Source organism: Suricata suricatta, chromosome 10, assembly GCF_006229205.1.
Source record: "Suricata suricatta isolate VVHF042 chromosome 10, meerkat_22Aug2017_6uvM2_HiC, whole genome shotgun sequence".
Lineage (NCBI taxonomy): Eukaryota > Metazoa > Chordata > Mammalia > Carnivora > Herpestidae > Suricata > Suricata suricatta.
The window spans coordinates 29,115,732-29,138,262 of NC_043709.1; the positions used below are offsets into that span (position 1 = coordinate 29,115,732).

A 22,531-nucleotide genomic window follows, 5' to 3' on the forward strand; every position below is an offset into this window, starting at 1 on the left:
ATGGGCCCACCAATTTTTATTATGAAAGGCTAAGTCTGTTGACAAGTGCTGAAGACTTTCCTTTAAATGCGAAGGCTGTACCATTATGCTCCTTTTCTTGTGATCAAGTTCAGAGAACGTTCTTATATTATTTTGCATGTGTGCTTTATGTCCTTTGTGTAGTGTGTCATTTTTCCTCTTCTCTATACGTTTAGTCTCTTATTTCTTTTTTTCCCTAAGGTCAGCATTGAAGGTATGCATGATCATTTGTACTTCCTTGATTGATAGTTTACATAGAGCATTTTTATTTACTTCTATTTATTTTACTTTAGAGCGTGTGTGCAGACAAGCAGAGGAAGGGCAGAGAGAGAGGGAGAGAGAGAATCTCAAGCAGGCCTCAAGTTGAGCGTGAAAAGTGGAAAGTAATAGTATGTACAGCTGCTTGGTTTTTCTTGTCTGCTTACTGTCAGTTTGTGTTTTGAGTTTCTCCTCCCTTGCCTCATGTGAAACTGCAGGGCTTGGAGAAGCATTTGGAGCCCACACATGCAGTGCTGAGCTGGAGACAGTGTTTCCCACAAGGGTCAGGCCTGCCTGGTGTCCTAGGATGGGACGGGCAGGTCTGAGGAGCCTCCGTGGCTCCAAGACAGTCTCCCTCCCTCCCTCCCTGTCTCCCTCCCTCCCTCCCTCTCTCTCCCTCCCTCCCCCCACCCCTCTCTGTGACGAGCTTTGCATGGGAGTCATGGGTGACATGGGGCTCAATCCCACAACCTTGGGATCACAACCTGAGCTGAAGTCAAGAGTTGGACGCTCAACCAACTGAACCACCCAGGCACCCTACGTAGGGCATTCTTAGATTAAATTATTAAGATTATTGAACAACGTTTGCTGCTCAGTATACATTCTGTGCATGATATCCTAGATCATAGCTATTAACTTAAAAAAGTTGGTGTGGATTTTGTGGTCAGAACCAGAGTTGGCAAATTCTTTCATTGCACTGGAACTTCAGTATAGTGCTGGTAAATCAAAGTCAGAATGCCTAACAGTTGAAGAGAAATTCTTCAGTTTTATATTCTTAAATAACACACAAAGCATTTAGGAAAGAAAATATTCTGTAGGTTACTCTGACAAATTAGCTCATTTTCTCCTCTTATTTCTGGTTCATGTCTATGTACAATATGTGAATTCTGCATGGTTTTAAAAATTGGATAGATGTATTTGTGTTTTCCCCGTGAATCATGTGTTACAAAGAGTTTTAATTTTTTAAGAATCAACAGCTATTCATCTAGTTTTAATTTTAAGAAGAAAACCCTTTTCTCTCTAGGGTGTCACTCCCCTGTTCTTCTTTAAAGTCAACCAGTCTGGTTTGTAAGTCAGCTGTTAGAAAATTCTGGGTGTGTGATACAGCCCTCTTGGTTTTTAATTCTTAAATACTGGTAGGTGTCATTAATAAGGACATGACATTGAAACATTGAATTAAAAGTTTTCATCTATTTAACAAATTTGTATGATGTGTCTTATTGTAGGGTAACATAAATATTATATAATGTGTGCTAAATATGACAGTTTATTAGAAACTAACTTAAAATCTGTTACTGCTAATTATAACAATTAAATAGTTATAGTTTATTAGTGTTTAGTATAACATGCCAGGCACTAAGAAACGGGGATGAATTTAAAATAATTCACGTATTAACTCATTTAAACCTCTACACAAGTTCTGAGGTTGATATTGTCCCCTTTTCACAAATGAGGAAGCCGAGACAGGGAGTAAACTGCCCAGAGTCACTCAGCAAGTGCAGGAAAGCGCTGGACTGAAAAGCTTAGATGTTACGGACCTCCTGAATGCCTGCTGTCTGGGTGGGGCTGGGCATCCTCTTGATGCTGGCAGAAGAACCTAGACTTCTCTAGAATCGACACTCTCAGTTACTGGCACCCTTGCTGGGCCTTACTAAAGCACGACTGTCTCCAGTGCATTGCGTCATGTGTTCCAGTTCCGTTATCCTGTGGGTGTGCTTTCCATGGCAAGGTGCTGTTGCTGGAATTGTCATCGGGAGAGACAGAAATGGGCAAGACGGTTCTGCCCTCAGAGCTCACAGTTCAGTCAGGAGGAAAGCTGTGCACACAGATAATTGTGGGAGTACATATGGAATGTTACAGAGGCTCAAAAAGGCTGCAGATGCAGAGAGAAACACACAGACTAATTTCATGTAATGGGATCAGAGTAAGAGAGGGCATTTTAACTGTTCCTTGAAGGAGAAGTTCATAGAAAGGCAAAGGGAAGAGGCCAACTTTTATTAGGGAAAATTCATTAGGGAAAATGGCAGTGGGAGACTGCCATTTGAAACTTGTCCAAAGAGAAGGGAGGTAGGGAGTCTGAGAGCGGTACGGAAACAAATGGATGAGAGGAAGTTTGCAGATTCAGTACATGATGGCCATGCTGAAGCTGTCCCCTCCACGCATCCTCTGTGGAAGAGTTCTGCAGCTCACAAGCTGGAAGGTGCCCGGGGTCTGTCACCGCCTTGAAAGTCCTCCTTCCTTCTGATCTCTTCCTTCATCCCTCCATTTTACTTGCCGTGATTGCTACAAAAGGAAATTAAACGTTTTCTGACTGACTTGAAAGATGATGCAAAGTCTCTCATTAGTTTTATGAGATGGTTTAAATCATGTATATTCAGAAGTTATCAGAAAGAATCAGAAAGTCAGGAGCTTTTAAAAACGGCATGTTATCTCCCTCTCGGTGCTATGTTAACCTGAAGTTTCAGTTGTTTTCTTTTTTATGTATGTGCCTATTGACTTTATTTCAGTTTTCTGTTAGAGGACCTTGAGGATTTTGATTGCATTGATCTTTTACAACGTAAACTTTACTCTTTTCCATTTTTATTCATGTGAACAGTTATTTATTACTCACTTCTGTAAGAGCTATAACAAGAGCACAGATTGGGGCTCTAGTCCTCAGGAAGCTTACATTGTACTTGAGGAGGGAAGATTGAATTTCACGGATTCTTCCAGAGGTACAAAATAGGTTTTGTAAACATATGTCTATTTATTTTGGGGGTGAGGGGAGACAGAGGATCTGAAACAGGTTCTGTGCTGATAGCAGTGAGCCCGATGGAGGGCTCGAACTCATGAACTGTGGGATCATGACCTGAGCCAAAGTCAGATGCTCAGTGAACTGAGCCACCCAGTCTCCCCAGCATGTTTTAAATCACACTGTGTTTTGATCTCCTTCCCACTCTGGCCCCGGTCTGTCTCAGTTTAGTTGTATCCTAGACAGTGAAGCCTTTCTTGAAGCCACATATTCATTAAACACTTCATCCTTTGTGTGTTCACCACATCTTCTGTGATGCTGTCTGTTACACTTAATAGTATTTGCTTGTATACTTGTCTTTATCCCTCATTTTGTCTGTAAACTCCTTGAAGAAAGAGCCTTGGACATAGGGCTTTCTGACATATTTGGGACTGATAGGAACTTTAGAGAAGAACAATAAGTTTAGGAGTGACTGTGATAAGTTTAATATTGATGGTTGAGTTTGTGCTATGAGATACTCAAATGGAGTTATATTACTCAAATGGAGTGTTAACAGTTGAATGGAGTTTGTGCTGTAAGATACCCAAATGGAGTGTTAACAGTTGAAAACATGGACCTGTAGCTTGACAAGGCCTTGGATGTAGGTCATGCTGTGGTATCAGCTGTCACGAGGGAAAAGAAGTCTGCAGATAGATCCCTGCATAATAATCTCACTTAGGGTATAGTAGTGATTTAAAAAGCCAAGGAGGGACACCTGGGGACAGGACCTTAGTGTCAAGGCACAGGACTGCCAGGAGCACAAGATCCCCCAGCATAGTAGGGAGCACAGCCCTTGACCCCACCAGGAGACCAGGGGATTGTCTGTCCATGCTACACCCACAGTCAGAAAACTCCCCTGAAAAGTAAGAGAATCTGGTCTTTGATCAAATGCAGCTCCCTTCTCTAAACACTCAAGGAAGGTGTGGGTCCTCAGCTCACCTTCACTACAGAATCCAGAAGGACCAGAGTGCTTCCGTTTCATCAGAGAGAAAAAGATCAAGGAACAACAACAAGAAGGAATGAAAACAGAGGACAGGAAACTGAGGCACAGAGAGAGGTGATTGTACAACCCCTCTCCCCCCATCACAGCAAGTCACAGCAAGAAGAGCCCCTGAAAGTGAGCCCAGTCCTAGACTGAGGGTCAGGAGAGACTTTTGAGAACACAGCAAGAAGAGAGCTGTCCACAAACCAGGAAGAGGGTTCTCTACCAGCAACCAAATTGCTGGCATCTTGATCTTGGACTTTGTAGGCTCTAGAACTGAGAAATCAATTTCTGGAATTTGAAAGAATTCAGTTTGCCTGGTTGGCTCAGTCCAGAGGAGTATGACTCTTGATCTTGGGGTTGTAAGTTTAAGCCCCACGTTGGGTGTAGAGATTATTTAAATAAATGAGTATTAAAAAAAATCAATTTCTGTTGCTTAAGCCAGCCAGTCTGTGGTATTAAAATGGCTATAGCAGTAAGAACAGCTCTTTTCTTGTGAACATATTAACTAGTCACAGTCTCCAAGAATTTCACACCTGACTTTGGTGCAGTTCTGGTTTCCGGTCATTCACTGGGTGTGTTGTCCATGTCAGACTCTGTTTGGGGCTCTGAGCATCCCAAAGTTAAAAGTCCTCACCTAGTTCCTGCCAGGAGGAGTTGCTTCCTGGTGAGACAAAAGGCAGGTTGATAAGTGAGGATGTCACAGGCCATTGGTTGGATGAACCTCTGGCACAGTGAATGCCCTGCCCTTGGTCTTGTCAGATAAGACAGGTCCCAGGGAGGAGTTCTCTCTTCCAGATTGCCATGGCTTGAGCCTTCTGCAGCCTAAGACATCAGCCCACCATTGTGGCCCCATCTTATGGCACTGGCCTTATGGCTAGACTTGAGCCAGGAACAGATGAGATCTGGCCTAAATTTTCTGCCCAAAAAAGACCAATCAGCCATCCAGCCATCTTAAAAAAAAAAAAAAAAAAAAGCAAAAACAAAGCTCACAAATGTGGGTTGAGGAGGATTTCTGAGATGCCTTGGAGAATGAAGTAAGCAACAGAATGGATAAGAGGAAAGAGTACTGTCAGATGACACAAAGGTGTATAGGAAGATGAAGGCTGAGAAAGCCAGAGATCAAATCACCACAGGTAGTCAGCTCAGGATGTGAGGATGGATCCAGTTTGCCAGGGTTCAAGGTGAGAAGGGTGAGGATACATCTTATCAAGAGTTGTGGTAAGAAGGTGGAGTGCAGAAGGATATCTTGTTTCATAGAATCCAGGAGAGGCTTATTTGGAGGGAGGGTGAGGAGGGAACAGTCTTTCATGTGATAGAATGCATCTGAATATTAGTCTAAGTGAAGGAACCTGTGTGAAGTGGTGGCAGTGGCTTGCAGTGACAATCAAGAAAATAAGGTGTTGGAGTAGACTTCTCATAGCCTGGATAGAGACAAGAGTTGGAGTGATTTGGGAGACTTGAAATAGAATGAGGAACATGCTAGTAAAACAGATGTGTCTGTGGATCCTATACAACGGAGAAAAATAAGTCTCCAGTGGACCTAAGAACTCAGTTTTAAAAGTTATAACCGGTGTTGCTCAGCCAGACGGTATGTCTATTCAGGGGTAGCTAATTAGCCGGATGGGTGTAGTGGAAGAGTAAGAGAGCAAGTGAGACATAAGAGCAAAACTGGAGTCCCTGACTGTTGGAAAAGTTCACTTTTTTAGGGAAGCAAGTAAGAGGTCTTGACTGCCTCTGAGCATGGAGGCCAGAATGTGTAGAGGAGATTCCATGTAAAGGAGGAGAGTAGAGATCAATTGTATTGGAGACATCCTGAAAATAGTACAGTCCAAATGATGATGACTTTTAATGTGTGGCTCTCCCCTTGAACAGCAGTCACCGAGTACAAATCAAAATCTTGGAGTGAATTTACTGTGAAACCAGTTTGAAGGATCATCAACAAGATAGGATGGAGTGGTTATGGTTCAACACATCCCCTGTTCTCCATTATTCTTTGCACTTTGGTGAATTAACTCTAAGACAGATTCTTGCCTAATATCCTCTTAAAATATAGCTTACCTTATTTTTCAGCCAGAGTCTTTGTGTTGTAAAAGTGGGTATTGATTTACTGTACTGTTGTTTAGTAACTACAGCTGGAAATTGCAAAAGACCATCAGCCATCAAACCATGTAAATAAAGAAAAAGAAGATAAAGAACTGGTAAAGTGTTGTCTCTCCTTATTTCTGCATTCAGTTGTTTAAATATTGGGATAAAAAAATACTTGAAATTTACAGTTTTTAATTAAGAAAACAGAAAGCTCATGTTAAATTTACAGATAAGAGTTCTGCCTCCCTAAATATTGCCAACTTTATTTTTGTGAGCTTGTTCAGTGACATAATGAGCATCCTGTTTCCTTAAGCATTTAAGTGTAGGTTCTTGCGAACTGACAGGATAGAAGCTCTTAAGGACTGAGTAGGCTGATGGAGCAGCTGGTGTGACATTCAAGTGTTCATATTGCCTTCTTGCTCCTGAACAGAAGGGGGAAAAAAACAGTGTTTTAATTTAGAAATCTCTTCCTTGACTATAGTTCAAATTCTCAAAACCACTGAAACTAGAAAATGATAGAACATTTCGTTCTCATGTATAACTGGAGATATAATATGTTCTTACATTTGGTGGTAAACTGTACAGGATTATATAAAATTAACTTTCCTTATTTTTGAGCTTCTCGAAGGCTTACCTTTTACTGGGAAACTGTTACTCTTAGGATGAGAGTTCCTGAAATGCCTAAATAGAACAATAGAATAAGACAAAGCAAAGTCTAGTTTATTTGGGAGAACAGCAAGAGAAGGTAGGTATCTGAATTATAGTTCTCTGTTAAATTCCTTAAAATTTAATACTTCTAGATGTTTAAAGTCATTTTACATATGTTCAAATGAAACAGCCTGAGTCTCCATATTTCTTTGAATGAAAAATTATTTTCTTTTTTTTAAGTATTTTTAATGTTTTATTTATTTTTGATACAGAGAGAGACAGAGTATGAGAGGGGGAGGGGCAGAGAGAGAAGGAGACACAGAACCGGGAGCAGGCTCCAGGCTCTGAGCTAGCTGTCAGCACAGAGCTTGACGCAGGGCTCGAACCCACAAACGTGAGATCTGACCTGAGCCGAAGTCAGAGGCTCAACTGACTGAGCCACCCAGGCGTCCCGAAAAATTATTTTCAATGTTTGTATTATCAATATACTTGGTATTAAAAATCAAGGCAATTTAAAATTACAGCTCACAGAATATTTTTAGAGATGATCTGCTTTCAATTATTCATGCAAATTGAGAATTGCATAATGAAGAACTATGAGTAATTTGCTTACATTATCATCACAGAATTTTGGATTAAGGTGATAATCCAGCAGTCAGAGTTCAGGGCACATTGATCTATAAGAGTGGGTCTCCAGAGATCAGTAGCAGGCAGCATCAGTGTCACTGTTGACTGAGAAGCCATTAAAAATGTACATTCTTGCTCCCTACCCCAGATGGACTACTGAGTTGAACTGTGCAGGTGGGGTCAGCAATCCTGTTTTAAGGAGTCCTTCATGTGATCATGATGCATGCTGAAGTTAGAGAGCGACTGATCTGAAGTATACAGACCCAGCTGTGGTACACTCAGAAGGATTATGTTTTTTTACTATATTCAGTACAACTTTGCGAAATTAGAACAACTTTTTAAGATATAGGGGTATCATCAGTGTTACAAATTAGAACTACTTTTTAAGAGAGAGGGGTTTATCGTCAGTGTTTGGAATGAGAGGATCCCAACTGACCTGACCATCAAGCAAAAATACCTGTAGTGATCTTCAGTATATCTGTGTTTGGGATCATTCACATTAAAATTTTACCACATACTCTGCTTAATTAAGTACTTTGTTGGCATAAACAAATAATCTGTGCTATCAAAAGCAGGAGTAGTTGTCTTTCAGCCCCAGGGAGGGGGAATGAATCATCAATCTATAGAATCTCTTCTTTGGGCTGACATATTTCTTTAGAAACTAAAGGTTGTGGGGAATAGGAGCTGTGTTTCAGGCTAGGAAAAGGAAATGAGGTGATTTTATTCACACTTTCTCTGAGCCAGACGGCTGTAGTGTGGTTTTATCATTTTAATTGAATTGTGAGATCCCAAAATATGAGAGAGACAGAAAAAAATAAACCTTGTAAATGCACATGCAAATAAATTTTAACTATTATCTATAAACTGATCTCATGCTCTCACTAAAAACAGATGAACGCAATTATGGTCCGGCTTACTGTGCCACCCAGTCCCTCTCCACTGACTCCCTTGACAGTTGTTCAAGAATAGGAACAAGCAGTGGAAAATGAAAACAAGCAGCCAGAGATGGCAGTGTGGTGGGTGCAGAAATGGAGCATCAGAGAAATTACGGAACATTTCAGGAGTGAGGGAGTGGTTAGCAGTGGCAAGGGTTGTCAGTAGGTTAGATGAGAAGTACTAAAAAATAATGTCCTTTAGATTTAGAACAAGAGGGGTCCGTGTTCACCTTGTGAGTATAGTTTTGGTGCAGCACAGGAGAAGAAGCTGGCATGAAATGGGCTGATGTGTGAGTTGGAGTTGAAGTAGAAATAGCAAATTTCAGAAAGGATGATGTTAGATATGGAGTTGAGGATTTTGTTATCCATTGGCCCTAACTGGGTGATATTTTTATGTATTATTTAGATCCAATTGCTAATATTACTACCATATTGATTTGGTGTAATTTTACTTTAGCATGGGTAATCCTAAAAAATTATTTCTCAAATAAATGTATCATTTACTCCAGGGTTTATGAACTATTGAAACTCAGTGTTATTACTTTTCGTAGCCTAAAGGATCTAGGACTGTGGTTAAGAACTATTGTTATGTAGCCGTCATTATATAGTTCATTTGAAAATCTTAAGTACTTTTTAATATTGTCTGGAAGGATTTAAAGGAAAGTTAAACTTGTATATCTTACATATCAAGGTGGCTTGAAGATTCCTTGAATACTATGGCTTTCTCCTAACTCCCTACATGCCTAGCATATTATTTTAAACACAGGGTTGTGAGGTTTCATTTCATTCTATTTAAATTGTCCTTGTTTGCGGTTGTAAAACCTGTTTTCCAAATTAATTTTTAGCTTAAGGTTCAAACAGGAACATTTCTATTCAATAACTATGGAACAGCTACAGTATTCCAGACTGTACTGGGGGTTAAAATTAAATGCCATGAATCCTGCCTTGCGTTTCCAGTTCATTGGGGAAAACAGAGGGGTAAACAGATCATTGCAGCTGTGCAATAAAGGCTACACGAGAAGAACAAATTAGTGCCTCCACTATTCTAATCTACTTGTGCCCACGCTGAGAGCTTTGCCGAAGTGGTCCTGCTGAATGTATCACTGACCGCAGCTGTAACTTGCCCGTCAAAGTATTGTCCTTCATCTCTACCTCTGGAAGAGTCTAGTAGATGATAAGTAATTTACTGAGGGGAGTGAAACTAATTTTAGTCAACTCAGACACAGCGATGGTATTTATGAATCCTGTGAGACTAATAAATCAGACATTGTAGGCAATGTTTATTTTCTGCTTTTATCAGTTCTGTAAAACTGAAATCATGTCTCGTGAATTTAATCTTCTTTATATGTATCATTGTTTACTCACCTGATATAAATTACTTTTCTAAACAAGCTTTATAGTCTTTATGTTCCTTTATGCACTGTGTATGCTTTCTTTTGAGCCCCTTAAAAAATGAAAAATGTGAGTTCAAAGAATATTAAAATTATCACTTGGTTCTTCTGAGGGTTTTAATGAAATAACACGAACATAACAAAACTGTAAAAGAAACATAACTATTCTTGATCTTGAAGTCTCTGCTCTTTGATATGCATAATATGGATAGTGCATATTCTCTTTCTGCTCTTAATCTGATAATACATATTCGTACTTACCATTTTAGTTTATAGCACATTTTTATCATTTTTTATTAAAAATTGCTTTAATTGTTGGAAGACTTTACATTTGTAGGATGTGAATCAGGTATAAGTTTTATTTTTTTTAATGCAAAGTGACTATATTTTGAATGATCATAGGCATCTCTTGGCAAGATATGGGAGATCGAAGATGAACAAGACAGAGTTTTTGCCTTATATACATTTAAGTATAATGGGACTAAGTTTACACTTAGTTACATAGTAGTTCTACTGTCCAGCCTTCCAGAGAGGCATTTAAGATGTGAGTTCTAGGTTGTCTTAAGGACTAAAGATCATGGCCATTATCTAATGGGGCAGTGCAGGCCAGGCTGGGTTTCTTCAGTGATGAGCTGGTGCTGACAATGAAACACCAGTAGCAGTCACAGTGAGAAACAGCCATCAAAACTGGTTATTCCTCTTCTCACAACTACTTGTCTATAAAGGAGGTTGGATTAATTTTTATGTTAAAAGGAAAAAAAACCAAGAAACTAAGAAAATGGGGATTCTTGAGCGTTCTTTCTGAAAGACTGGAGTCAGAAGCAAAGCTTCTTGTCAGTCAAATGTTGCATCTAACAGCAAAGGTGTCAGTATCCACTTTGAAGTACAATAAAGGCCACCTATTTCCATGGTAGTAGCCTCGTTACAACCTGTACATTATTTTGATTTAGTCTGTGACTTAAATTTTGGTCTTTCACTCTTTTTTTTTTATCATGATTTTGTGAGTATTTGATGCTTGCTTTCTTTTATTATAAGCATCTTTATTCTTTTTGGAAGTAGATGATTATGGGTGTGTTTGGTTTCTACAGCTATAAAATGAGCAATTGGATTTGATCAACATCCTTGTCAGCTGTTAAATTCTATGAGTCCTTTGTAACCATTTTTTAACAGAATGATGGCTTTTTAAAATTTGTTTATGGTTAGTATTTTATTTTGACTTAGAAACTTTTAAACAGTTATTCTCTTATTAGGTGAGTGAAAATCTATCTTTAGCTTCAGCTTTTTAAAAATGTTTTTTTTTTTAATTTTTAATGTTTGTTTATTTTAAGAGAGGAAAAGGAAGAGAGGGGCAGAAAAGGAGAGAGAGAATCCCAAGCAGGCTCCACACAGGCAACACAGAGCCCTACTCAGAGCAGGATCCCACAAACTCTATCATGACCTGAGCTGAAATCAACAGTTGGCACTCAACTGATAGCTACCTAGGCACCCCCAGATTTTCTTTTTAAGCTTCAAATCCATAATTGGTGTTTCTATAAAAACCAGTCATGGATTAAAAACCTTTGTAGATACTAATTTTGTACTTTTAAGAATTTAACAAGACATATATTAGACCTATCAAATAGAAATTTGAGTTAACCCATTATTTCATTATATCAAATGAAAACCCAAACATGTTTATTGAGCTGATTCACTGGAGATACCTTAAGAAAACTGAATATTTGGGGGAAAGAATATATGAAATCAAAAGTAACTTCATGCACTGAATAGTTAGAAAATCTAGGAGTATTAGAAAATTGAACAGTAAGATTTAGGACTATAATGTTTTTTGTTTTGAAATTTCATTCTAAACTGGGAGTGATTTGAAAAAAATCAAGATTACTTGAGAATCTATAGTTGATTCAGTGGACAGTTGAAGAGACTAATGAAAGGTTAAACGAAAGGATTGGCTTCTAACAAATAAATTACTTTTGATTTATAACCAATTTGTTTAAATTTGAAATTGAAATTAATCAAATGACTTTTGTAAGCTTATGACCACAATGAGCAGATACTCAAATTAGATGGCATCTTTCATACATTATATACAAGAAAGAATACTTTTTTTGGTCTGGGGTGCAATGTCTTTGAAGTAATCTTGCAGAAAAGGAGTTTTAATTTTTAAAACTAAACAGAATCTGTGGAGAATGGGATACTGACAGATAGTTGTGTATGTGTATAGAGCATGCTCACTGCTTTTAAAAGGAGTTACCTTTTAAAATAGGAATGGAGTTTTAGGGGGGCACCTGGGTGACTCATTCTATAAGCATCCCAACTCCTGATTTCTGCTCAAGTCATGATCTCATGGTTCAAGCCTTGTCTAGGGCTCCGCACTGACAATGCAGAGCCTGCTTGAGATTCTCTCTTGCCCTCTTTCTCTCCCCTCCTCCACTGTGTGTGTGTGTGTGTGTGTGTGTGTGTGTGTGTGTGTGCGCGTGCGCACTTTCTCTCTCTCAAAATAAATATTTTTATAAAATAAGTAGAATTGGAATTTTAAAGACTAGAGTTGTCACAAAAAGGGCATAGGCTCTGTTTAGCTCGAGCACTCTAACCATACATTCTTTTAGTATCTTGCTTGATCAACGCCAGGTCTCTGAGAGAGTTATCACTGACCCAGGGGCCCTTTATCAGGGTCCTCCAAAGAAACAGAACCAGTTGGAAATATATACATAGCGTGGTTTATTATGAGGAGTTTACTCAGGCATTTAAGGAGGCTGAGAAGTCCCACTATCTGCCTTCTTCAAACCAATGACCCTGGAAAGCCAATGGTGTAATTTTCTTCCTGAGGGCGAGAGATTGATGTCTCAGCCAGAGAGCACATAGCTGAGAGGTGTTCTCTAGTCCCTCTTCAAGTTGTCTTCTATATTCATTCAGGCCCTGTATGAATTGGGATGCCCACCGACCCTGGGGAGGGCAGTCTGCTTTCTTTCGTCTGCTTATTCAAATGCTAATCTCACTCAGAAACACCCTCACAGGTACACACAGAAGTAATGTTTAACCAAATATGAGCTCCCTGTGATCCAGTCAAGTTGCTGTAAAATTAACTGTTACAGACCTATTCCAGTTTTGGATAACTTGTTACAAGAGTTCTGCCTTAAGTAGCCAAAAACCACCTCTCTGTAGCTTGCTTTCTTTACATTCTAGTTTTGTCCTCCAGTACTCCCTAGCATCTATCTAGTCACTTTCTACACTGTAAAACTTCAAATGTTTCAAGTTTGCCATCACAGGTCATTCCTCCCCTAGACTGTTTCCTCCATTTCTTCAATGCACTAGTTTTCTTGTCCCTTCAATGTTCCTTTTATTATTAAAGATTATTTATGATTATTAATTATTACTGTTCACACCAGACCAATGCAAAGTCTAGTGAGCCTGTTATGTATAACACAAATAGAAGTTGGCACCTCTCTTTCATTCATCACTCTTTTTGATACATTTGGTCATTATATGCTTTATCTGTGTAGCAGAGTTTCTTTTATATTAGATTGTCATCAGAATCCTCTTTGCCTGGGACACCTGGGTACCTCAGTCGGTTAAGTGTCTGACTTCAGCTCAGGTCATGATCTCATAGTCTGTGAGTTCAAGTCCTGCATTGGGCTCTGTGTGGACATTTCAAAGCCTGGAGCCTGCTTTGGATTCTGTGTCTCCCTCTCTCTGCCCCGCCCTTGTTCACCCTGTCTCTCAAAAATGAATAAACGTTCAAAAAAATTTTTTAATTAAAAAAAAAATCATCTTTTCCTTTAGGCTTAGAAATCTTATTTCTTTAAACATTCCTCATCTGAGAAGCAGGGTTATTCTCTGTAGAATCTCTCTGCGAATATTGTTAACAATAAAAATAGCTAACATGTAACACTGTGTTCCAGGCTGAGTTCAAATAGTTTTACATATATTAACACATTTAAAGAAGTGGGTACTGTTTTTGTATCTATATTTTATAAGTGAGCCAGTAATACTATGGGTGTGTATGTCCAAGGCAAAGCAGAATAGGTTTGTTCCCTAACTTTATTGATGTTAGAGTCCTGTCATTGCTGCTTAAGAATATATTCGCTTTGGGGCTCAGTGGAAAGCAATTACATTGTGTTAACTAACATCAAGTTAGTGCGTTTTGTAACAAATATATCTTCTCATTCCTACGTATCTTTCTGGATCCTGATTCTGTCATTGAACATTTGTTGGCTTACCTTGCTTCCAGCCATCTATAGACTGGAGAAACAGAACTGCTGTGTTTATGAGTCACCAACAATAGTTTAGAAGTCAGGAATTTGGAACCCAGTAATGTCTTCCAGGTTGTTGTTCTTTGTTCTAATACGCTTAGTTACAGGAGCATATATTTTGTACCTTGTCTGCAAGAATTTCATGTTACTGTATAATAATACGAATCCTTCTTAGAGCTTTGAAATGAAGCTCCAGCTTCATATTTCATCTCATATTTACTTGTTTGCCTGTATTTCTTTGTAATCTTTGTGGTTTTCATTGTTGAATCTAGATAACATCCATATAACTGTTTCATGATCTCTGTGAGTCAAGTGTTCTTATGAAGGAAGGAATTGAAATTGCAACTAATGATTAATTATGAGCTCCACTCATTGCTAGGACCTCAGAGTCATTTTTTGGTCTTTTGAGGGCCCTGCTCCTTCATCTAAAGCTTATGTGTCACTTAGATTCCTTCGTCTACTTCTTTTTGAAGACTGTAACATTTTTGCCTAACTCCAATCTTAAACTACCTCTGTCTTTTTTCATAATCCCTCAAAGACTACCAACAGTCATTTTACTAGAGAGGTCATCTGGGGATCAGGGATAAGTTATGGAGGCCAATTGGTCCCCATAGAGTAGCTATGTGTTTTCTTTAAAATTTCCCTCTTTAGGGCCTCAGCTTACACATAACAAGATTTCTTCATAAATTTTTCAAATGGAAGATCAAAATCTTTTAGACAACACAGAAAAGCAAAACAGATCTTCTATACTCTATTGTATCTCAATCCCAAATAGTGTGTCCCTCTCTTGTCATTTTATAGCGAATAAACAAATAAAACTTTGTTGTTGTCCGCAGCACTTTTGCCAATCTCCTAGTTCAGTGAATGGAGGAGTGAAGGTGGATTGAGAGGAAATTAGTGGAAGAGGCTGTCATAGATCCAGAAATACACAACATCCTGATCTATAATTTGTGGGTAACTGTAAATTCAAATCCACACTCTTTTGGAAAGTGGCTCGTTTTACATTTGGTGCTTTTGCCTGGACTTCTTTAAACAGTAGGGGAACTGGACATAATTGGTAATCATGTATTTAACAAAGCTATGTGGGTTGCAGAGTGATAGAAAATTCAACTTCAATAGGAAACTTATGGATAAATTCCAAAAAAAAATCCAGGGATAGCAGACTGAGACATGGATTGGCCAAGGGGCTTAAGAGATACAGCACTGACAGGCACATTTCTTTCCTCTCTCCTTTCCTCACTCTGTCTTTCCTTCCCTTTTGGATCCATTCACAAAGGCTTTTGCCATCTCAAATTTAAGTTCAGTAAGAAGACACAGGTCTCAGGGCGCCTGGGTGGCTCAATTGGTTAAGCGTCCAGCTTCGGCTCAGGTCATGATCTCGCGGTTCGTGGGTTTGAGCCCCGCATCAGGCTCTGTGCTGACAGCTCAGAGCCTGGAACCTGCTTCAGATTCTGTGTCTCCCTCTCTCCGACCCACTCCTGCTCTCTGTCTCTCAAAAATAAATTTAAAAAAATATTTTAAAAATTAAAAAAAAAAAAAAAGACACAAGTCTCTGCCCTAGAGTCAGAGTTAGAAGCCTCTTTGTCTCTTTTGGCCTTTGTTGGGGCATATGAGTCAGGGAAAGGTAGATCCCTAAATGAAAAGTAGGGGAAAGGATGCTGAGCTGGAAAATAACAAATACCCATTCTAGTGTCTTAATTCTGATTTTATTAATATAAGCTGGTACATTTGTTGTTATTTGGCTGTTTATTGAGCTATGACAGTTTCTATTTGAATCTAATGTGAAGACTTAAAGTAGAGGCAGTATAGGGGAGGGAACATGGCTTTTGAGTCACAAATAGAAATTTAAATCCTAGTCCTGATATGTCCCCTTATTGTTGAGAAATGGAAGAGAACCCAGTAAGTAACACCCCATTTCTCCTATTTTTGCATTCTGTCAAGAGCAAAGACGATTGACACATAGGAGTGAAAATATTAGTTTTAGTATTGACAGAATTTGAAATGGAGGATTTGTTTTTTGTGTGACAACAAGGAGGCTCTAATGCAGAACCCACACTACAGTTATTTACCCGACTGCAGCCACTTTGAACAGTAGGTTTTTTTTTTTTTAACCTGGGTGTCTGTACCTACAGACATCTAGCTTCAAAAAGGCAGAAAGGTGAAGAAACCACATCTGTCTTGTTGCTTTTGGAAAATCTGCCAGGCTGCTTATTTTTCCTCAGTGGTAATTGATGGGGTAGGAAGCCACCATTGAGGAAAATTCCTCTTAATGGAGGAAGCCTGAGGACTTTGTTAGGAATCTTAGCTTTTGAACAAATAACAATTCAGATGCCAGCAAATTTTGGCATCTGAAGCTCAGGGAGATTATTTGGATAACCACCTTCTCTAGATTTTGGATTTGGATTATTATAATAATTGATGTGCGAATAGGAGAAAACCACTTTTCCTAGGAGATGAGTAAAATTGGTATAATTGGGCAAGCAGGGGGGATTTGTGAAGTGGGAGGAAGCAGACAATGAAAGAAAATGTCTTACAGAATTTACAGCTATCACATCCTTGCAACATTTAACCCAGGGCGAGCAAATTTTCCTCAACCAGCTGGTGTGAATTCAACGTTTTTAACCCATTCTCCTGTCTACTGGTTCTCACAGTGTGCTCTGTAGACTAACAGTATCTATATCATCTGGGGATTTGTTAGAAAAGCAAATGATAGAGGAACACTTGGGTGGCTCAGTCAGTTAAGCATCTGACTCTTGATTTTGGCTCAGGTCATGATCTCACAGTTCCTGAGTTCAAGCCCTGTCTGGGATTGTCTGTCTCTCTCTCTCTCCCTCAAAATAAATAAATTAAAAAGTTAAAAAACTAAAAAAAAAAAAAAAAGAAAAAGAAAAAGATGGAGCCCACCCTAATCCTACTGAACTAAACTCTGGAGGTGAGGCCCAGCCATCTATATTTTAATCACCATAAGTGATTTTGATGCATATGGAACTATGAGAACCACATACCATTACACACATTTTCATAACAGTTTAATAGATGAAGCCTAATTGCTCTTACCAAGTAATCTTTTCTAGTTCTGAATCACTGAACATTTTATTTATTAAATATGGAAGAATGGGGTAATTGGGGAAGGAGAGAGATTGAATAGGTAAAGTAAAATAAAGCTTACACTTGAGTGCCAAACAAGCATAAGCAGTAGAGCTGTATTTTCACCCTGTAAGTTTATATATAATGGCATGATAACTGTTTAAAAATCTAAATGTAGTAGTTGGGCTCCTGGGTGGCTTAGTCAGTTACCTATCTGACTCTTGATTTCAGCTCAGGTCTTGGTCTCACAGTTGTGAGTTCAAGTCCCATATTGGGCTTCACATTGGGCTCTGCACTGGGTATGACCTACTTAAAAAGAAAAAGTGGCAGCAAAGAGTATGCCTTTGGATAAAAGGAGTATTAGAATAAGAGAGAACCTAGAGGGTAGTGATTATTATTTGTGGAGGAGGGACTTGAAGATGAGAAAGAAAAAGGGTTATATAAAAGGGGGTTTTCAAAGGAAGAATTAATTCAGTGACTGAAGCTGAAGTGGATGGAATCAAAGATGACTTAGGATTCCAAGCCTGGGTGATTAGAATTAATGGTGACGGAGGAAGGGCATTATCTATTTAGGGAATAAGATGAATCCAGTAGTGGTGTTAACACTGAGGTGATTAAAAGGATGTAGTGGAGATAAGAGTTGAACACTCATCTCTAGGTGGTTTGAGTACAAGGAGAACTTGAAAGTATTATGAGGAAAATTTAAGTAATGCATCCACTTATTGCTTAAACACTTACTGAATGTCTGCCATGCCTGGCACTGTTCTTGATTCCCAGGATGTACTAAGGGGCAATCCTGACAATAAACACAGTAGTTTTAGATAATATTAAAGGCCAGCAAAGGAACAGAGTAATACTAAAGAGTGACTCAGGAGTAGAGAATTTTCTTTGGATGGTGGGTCAAGGGAAGAACAGGTGGTGACGTGACAGAAATCATGGTGGAAAGTAGTTTTAGGAGGGCAAAAGATGGTGGTGTCACGGAATGGCCAAGGAGAATTGCAGGAAGGCACACTGGGGTATTTGTTGTACTTTTTGCCCTTTCAGGGTCTATTTTGTATGAAAGGTTTGGAGCAGAAGGTCCATGTAGGAACCTGGGTTGGAGACATCCCAGCTCATCTGTCTTAGGCATTTATTAGCTGTACAGAAACTCCTCAAATTCTCTGAGGCTTACTGTTCTCAGTAAAGTAAGGAGTTAATAACACCTTGTGGGATTACATTGTGATAATTAAATGAGAGAATGAATTTAAAGAAATAGTGCTTGTAATGTAAGTGCTTAATGATAACTATTAGTAACCCTAATACTGAATGGGAACATGAAATTCAGTCATGTGATATGCAGTTTCATTTAATGATGAGATATAATATCTTGAAATATAATTTTATTTAGTAGTTATACTTTGCTCTTTTGTCATGCAAAACACTTTACATGCATGAGGCTACAGTTAAAAATATTTTTATGATGATGTACTTTGATTAGTTACCTGAGGATATTTAGAAAATATGCTTATATGCATAATGCTGTAAAAGATGGATTTTATTAATTTTCAAATATTTTCTTACAGATGTGTACACCTCATGATTAATATGAAGAAACTAGTCATGGGCCAAAGGTCAAGATCCTTCTCTGGGAAATGCTGCTGATGCTGCTGCTCTAGAAAGTCCTACGATGAGTGTTTGGTTTAAGAAAGATTTTCATATTTAAAAAATTTTCATCTTGGAAATACATCAAGTGAAAATTAGAGGCTTTTGGGAAACATTTTCCTCCTAATAAATAATACTTGTAATGGGCGACATGGCAAACAACTCAGTTGCATATAGTGGAGTAAAAAACTCTTTGAAGGAAGCTAATCATGATGGAGACTTTGGAATTACGCTCGCGGAGCTGCGGGCTCTCATGGAGCTCAGGTCTACGGATGCATTACGAAAAATACAGGAAAGCTATGGGGACGTCTATGGAATTTGCAGCAGGTTGAAAACATCTCCCAATGAAGGTGAGTTGTATTATGTTTGTCTTTAGTTCTTTGCACAGGGAGTACTATAAATTTGGCTCATAAACAAAACTGTTTACACTGTCTTGATTATTGTATGGTTATATCATAATTTTAGTGACATTAAGATGGGTTAGTTATCAGATTGGTGCAATTAACAGAACTTTAGATCAATAGATAATGTTGCAAATTAATTTATATATATATTTAACGTTTATTCATTTTTGAGAGACAGAAACAGAGTATGGGTGGGGGAGGGGCAGAGAGAGAGGGAGACACGGAATCCAAAGCAGGCTCCAGGCTCTGAGCTGTCACCGCAGAGCCCGACGCCAGTTCATGAACCATGAGATCATGATCTGAGCCAAAGTCCGACACTTAACTGACTGAGCCACCCAGGCGCCCCTAATTTATGTATTTTAGGTTGGTGGGAAGAAATACTTGTAGTGGTGTGCATATTATTGCTGCTTGTTTACAATAACAAGATTGTCTTTCTGCTGGAATTATAGAGGATGGAATCCCCCCCACCTCCCGGGGGATTCAGTGAAAATAAATCTTGCTCACTTCATTTTATAAGGTGGCTTAAAATAGTTCTCACTGCCAGTAGCTGACCAGATTGTTTTTAACCTAAACTTTAGTAATTAGTTCAGAAGGTTCTAAAAGTTAGATACTCATTTTTTTTACCTAGTGGACATTTCCTTTAATGAAAACTAATTTTTAGTCTTAGAATTATGTTCACTTTGCCTGTTTCAAGGAAGTCTTCAGTTTCATAATTCTCAATTTGTAGTAATCTTCTTGAGAATCAGGAAGGGAAAGGTTATTATAACTTCATTGCATTATGGTCATTGAAATGGTTTGAGATAGATGACCTTTTATACAATCATCATGTTGAATAGAAAATTGAGGTTTAGAAAGTTTCAGAAAGGCATTTCCTAGTTACAGAGGAGGCAGGGAGATATATGATGCTCAGTGTTTGGTGATTGCACTTTATTTTAATAAGGATGGGCAGCTATTGATGTTAAAAGTTAAAGTATACTAGTACACATTCCAAAGCCAGAAATTGTGCAGAAATGTTTTTCTTTCTTTAAGTTTATTTTTAAGCAATCTTTTACCCAACGTGGGGCTTGAACTCACAACCGAGCCAGCCGGGTGCCCCCAGAAATGTTTTTCTTAACATTTCTTTTTGAAATATCTTACACTATGCCATACACCTGTCACAAAATTTCAAGTAATAGCAAAAAGTTACTTCCAAAATTATTTATAAAATTTCTTTTTAATTTTACATTTCATTAAAAATTCTTTAACCTACCTATCTATACCAATATGTAAATATATATAAATATATAAACAAACATATATAATTGCTATTTAAATTCATAATTGTTTAAAAAGTGGTAGGTAATTTTTCTGAAGTGGCATGATTTTGAGGAATCCAGTATGAGCATTCACACATTCACACATGTCCGAAAAGGGCTTCCTTGATCATTGGAGTATGTTCTTTTTTCTGCAAGACCTGTTAAGTCTTCCATATCTTCTGGATTTTTTCCTTAAGTCAGAACCACTAGAAACATGGGCTTCTTAGTTATCCGTTAATATGCTGTGCCATTTTAAGGTACCTGGGATCCCTATTGTTGGTGTAAAATCTAGGAATCCGGAACAAACCTATGAACTTCTACAGATAGTAATTTAATAAAATTTGTTGCTTGTTCATTATGCAAACCTGTTTTGAAATATTAACTAACTTTATATCCTGTTTAGAGATTTGTACATTGATGTGCTGTTCTCAGTTGGTATATTCATTAATTCAACTATATGTACTTTCTCTGTTTAACCTAAAACCTAATGGTTGGATGTTTCATGATCACCACATTGATAGGAAACATTATAAAAATCCCTCGAATATAACAACATAGTTTGTTCATAAAAAGTGGTAAAGAACTTCAGTTTCAAATCCCCTAACTGCACATCTGTCAACCATATCTACGTATTCTTTTGCTATTAGTTAATCAAAATTCTTGTCTTCTAGTAACTGAACACCCCAAAATGGTCTCTTCTCATTTTTAATAGATGTGATTCTCATTTGTTTGTATTGCACTTTCTTTTGTGTTATTTTTTGTGTTATTTTGGGCAGTGCTCCTGACATTGATTTTGGTTTAATTAGTGAGGTTTATTAAGTTAACTGAAAATGTTTGCATTTAATACAATAGTCTTGAAATTTTGGGAGGAGATGATTATGTACCTTTCTTACAACATAATGGAAACTGTGGATCATCTCTAGAAATAATTCACTTAAACACTCAAAATTTGATGTGCATTGTTGCTGCTGTGTGATATGAAATATATATGAAATATATTCTCTTTTATTCTTAGAAGATTCTTGCTCATCTTCTTCCTTAGTATTGTGAATTTTTGTTAAGATTTGTACAAACTTTTGTCTTTACTGGCTGTATATAAACAGTTTGTCATTTTGAAAGATTCTTTTAAAGAATGTGAAAAAGCCATTTTAAGCATTATATTTGTGTTTACAGTTGAAGGATTAATATTCCAGGAAAAATATTCCAGCCTCCATAGGAATATTTTTTCCAGAGGAATAGTTTTAGTTCAATTTAGAAATAAACTTATTTAGAAAGCTAATGAACATTTTGTCGCTGATCAGCTAGGCAAATGATAGTAAATAATAGTAAATAGTAAATAATCATCAGAGATAACCAGCCAGGGGTTTGTATGCCTAGATGATCCAGACAAGTACGCTTTTGTTAGGAAAACCTGCTTATCGTTAGAGAAAGGAAAATTAAAATAATTTTTTAAAGACATGAATTTTGATGAGGTAAAGCAAGTTATCTATTTCTTTAATTCATTCATCAATTCATTCATTGATACATATAGTCTTTCATCAGATCTAGGTTATTAATTGCTATATTATTGTATATTCCCTTTAAAAAGTTAGTGTTGGCAGTTTTAATTTTAAGATAATTATAAGTGTATAATTAAGTTACAGCCCAGTTTCAGCAATGTTAACACATTGTAAAAATATGTGTACCGTAGAATTGCTGGGATATTCTGTCTGCTCCGTGGCAGGTACTTTTCTTGGCAGACTAGATATATTTGTGACTAGAACAATCCCTGACTTACTTTTACAAAGGGGAGACAAGTTTACAAGCCAGCTAGATAAAATGCATAGTGTATTATTGATGTGTGCTCACGAGGAAAGTGAGTGGAAAAGGAAAATTAGAAATATTGGGGATGTGGCTATTAGATCGTAATAAAGTCTGGAGGAGGAACAGCTTAAGACATTTCTTAAGAGCAGTTACAACAAAAGTAATACATAGGTAATGCTTTTTGTCCCCAGTAGGTTTTTGTTAGCTTTTATAAATATTAATTCACTTTATCTTCACAACAACCTTATCCTTTTTTACAGCCAAAGAATCCACAACACAAGAAGGTTAATCGGCTTACCTGACGTCTCAGAGCTCTTAAGGTGCCAGAGCAGGGATT

General features: G+C 37.9%; 1 protein-coding gene and 1 long non-coding RNA gene across 10 annotated transcripts in view; one reads left to right on the forward strand and one right to left on the reverse strand.

Moving 5' to 3' along the window:
• ATP2B1 (ATPase plasma membrane Ca2+ transporting 1) overlaps nt 1-22,531 on the forward strand; it is a 128,188-nt gene that overhangs the window by 37,335 nt on the left and 68,322 nt on the right. For all 9 annotated transcript variants that reach the window (XR_003914539.1, XR_003914540.1, XR_003914541.1 and 6 more), the window contains one exon: nt 18,614-19,042. Coding sequence is in view for 6 of the 9 variants with exons in the window: in XM_029954925.1 (XP_029810785.1) it covers nt 18,835-19,042 (208 nt within the window). In the remaining 3 variants the exon portion in view is untranslated. The remainder of the gene's footprint in view (nt 1-18,613; nt 19,043-22,531) is intronic.
• LOC115304658 lies at nt 2,257-13,983 on the reverse strand. Its single transcript, XR_003914542.1, has 6 exons — nt 13,932-13,983; nt 6,751-6,797; nt 6,459-6,538; nt 6,090-6,163; nt 4,565-4,692; nt 2,257-2,559 (listed from the first exon to the last, which is right to left on the reverse strand). It is a non-coding gene; the product is annotated as an uncharacterized LOC115304658 (long non-coding RNA).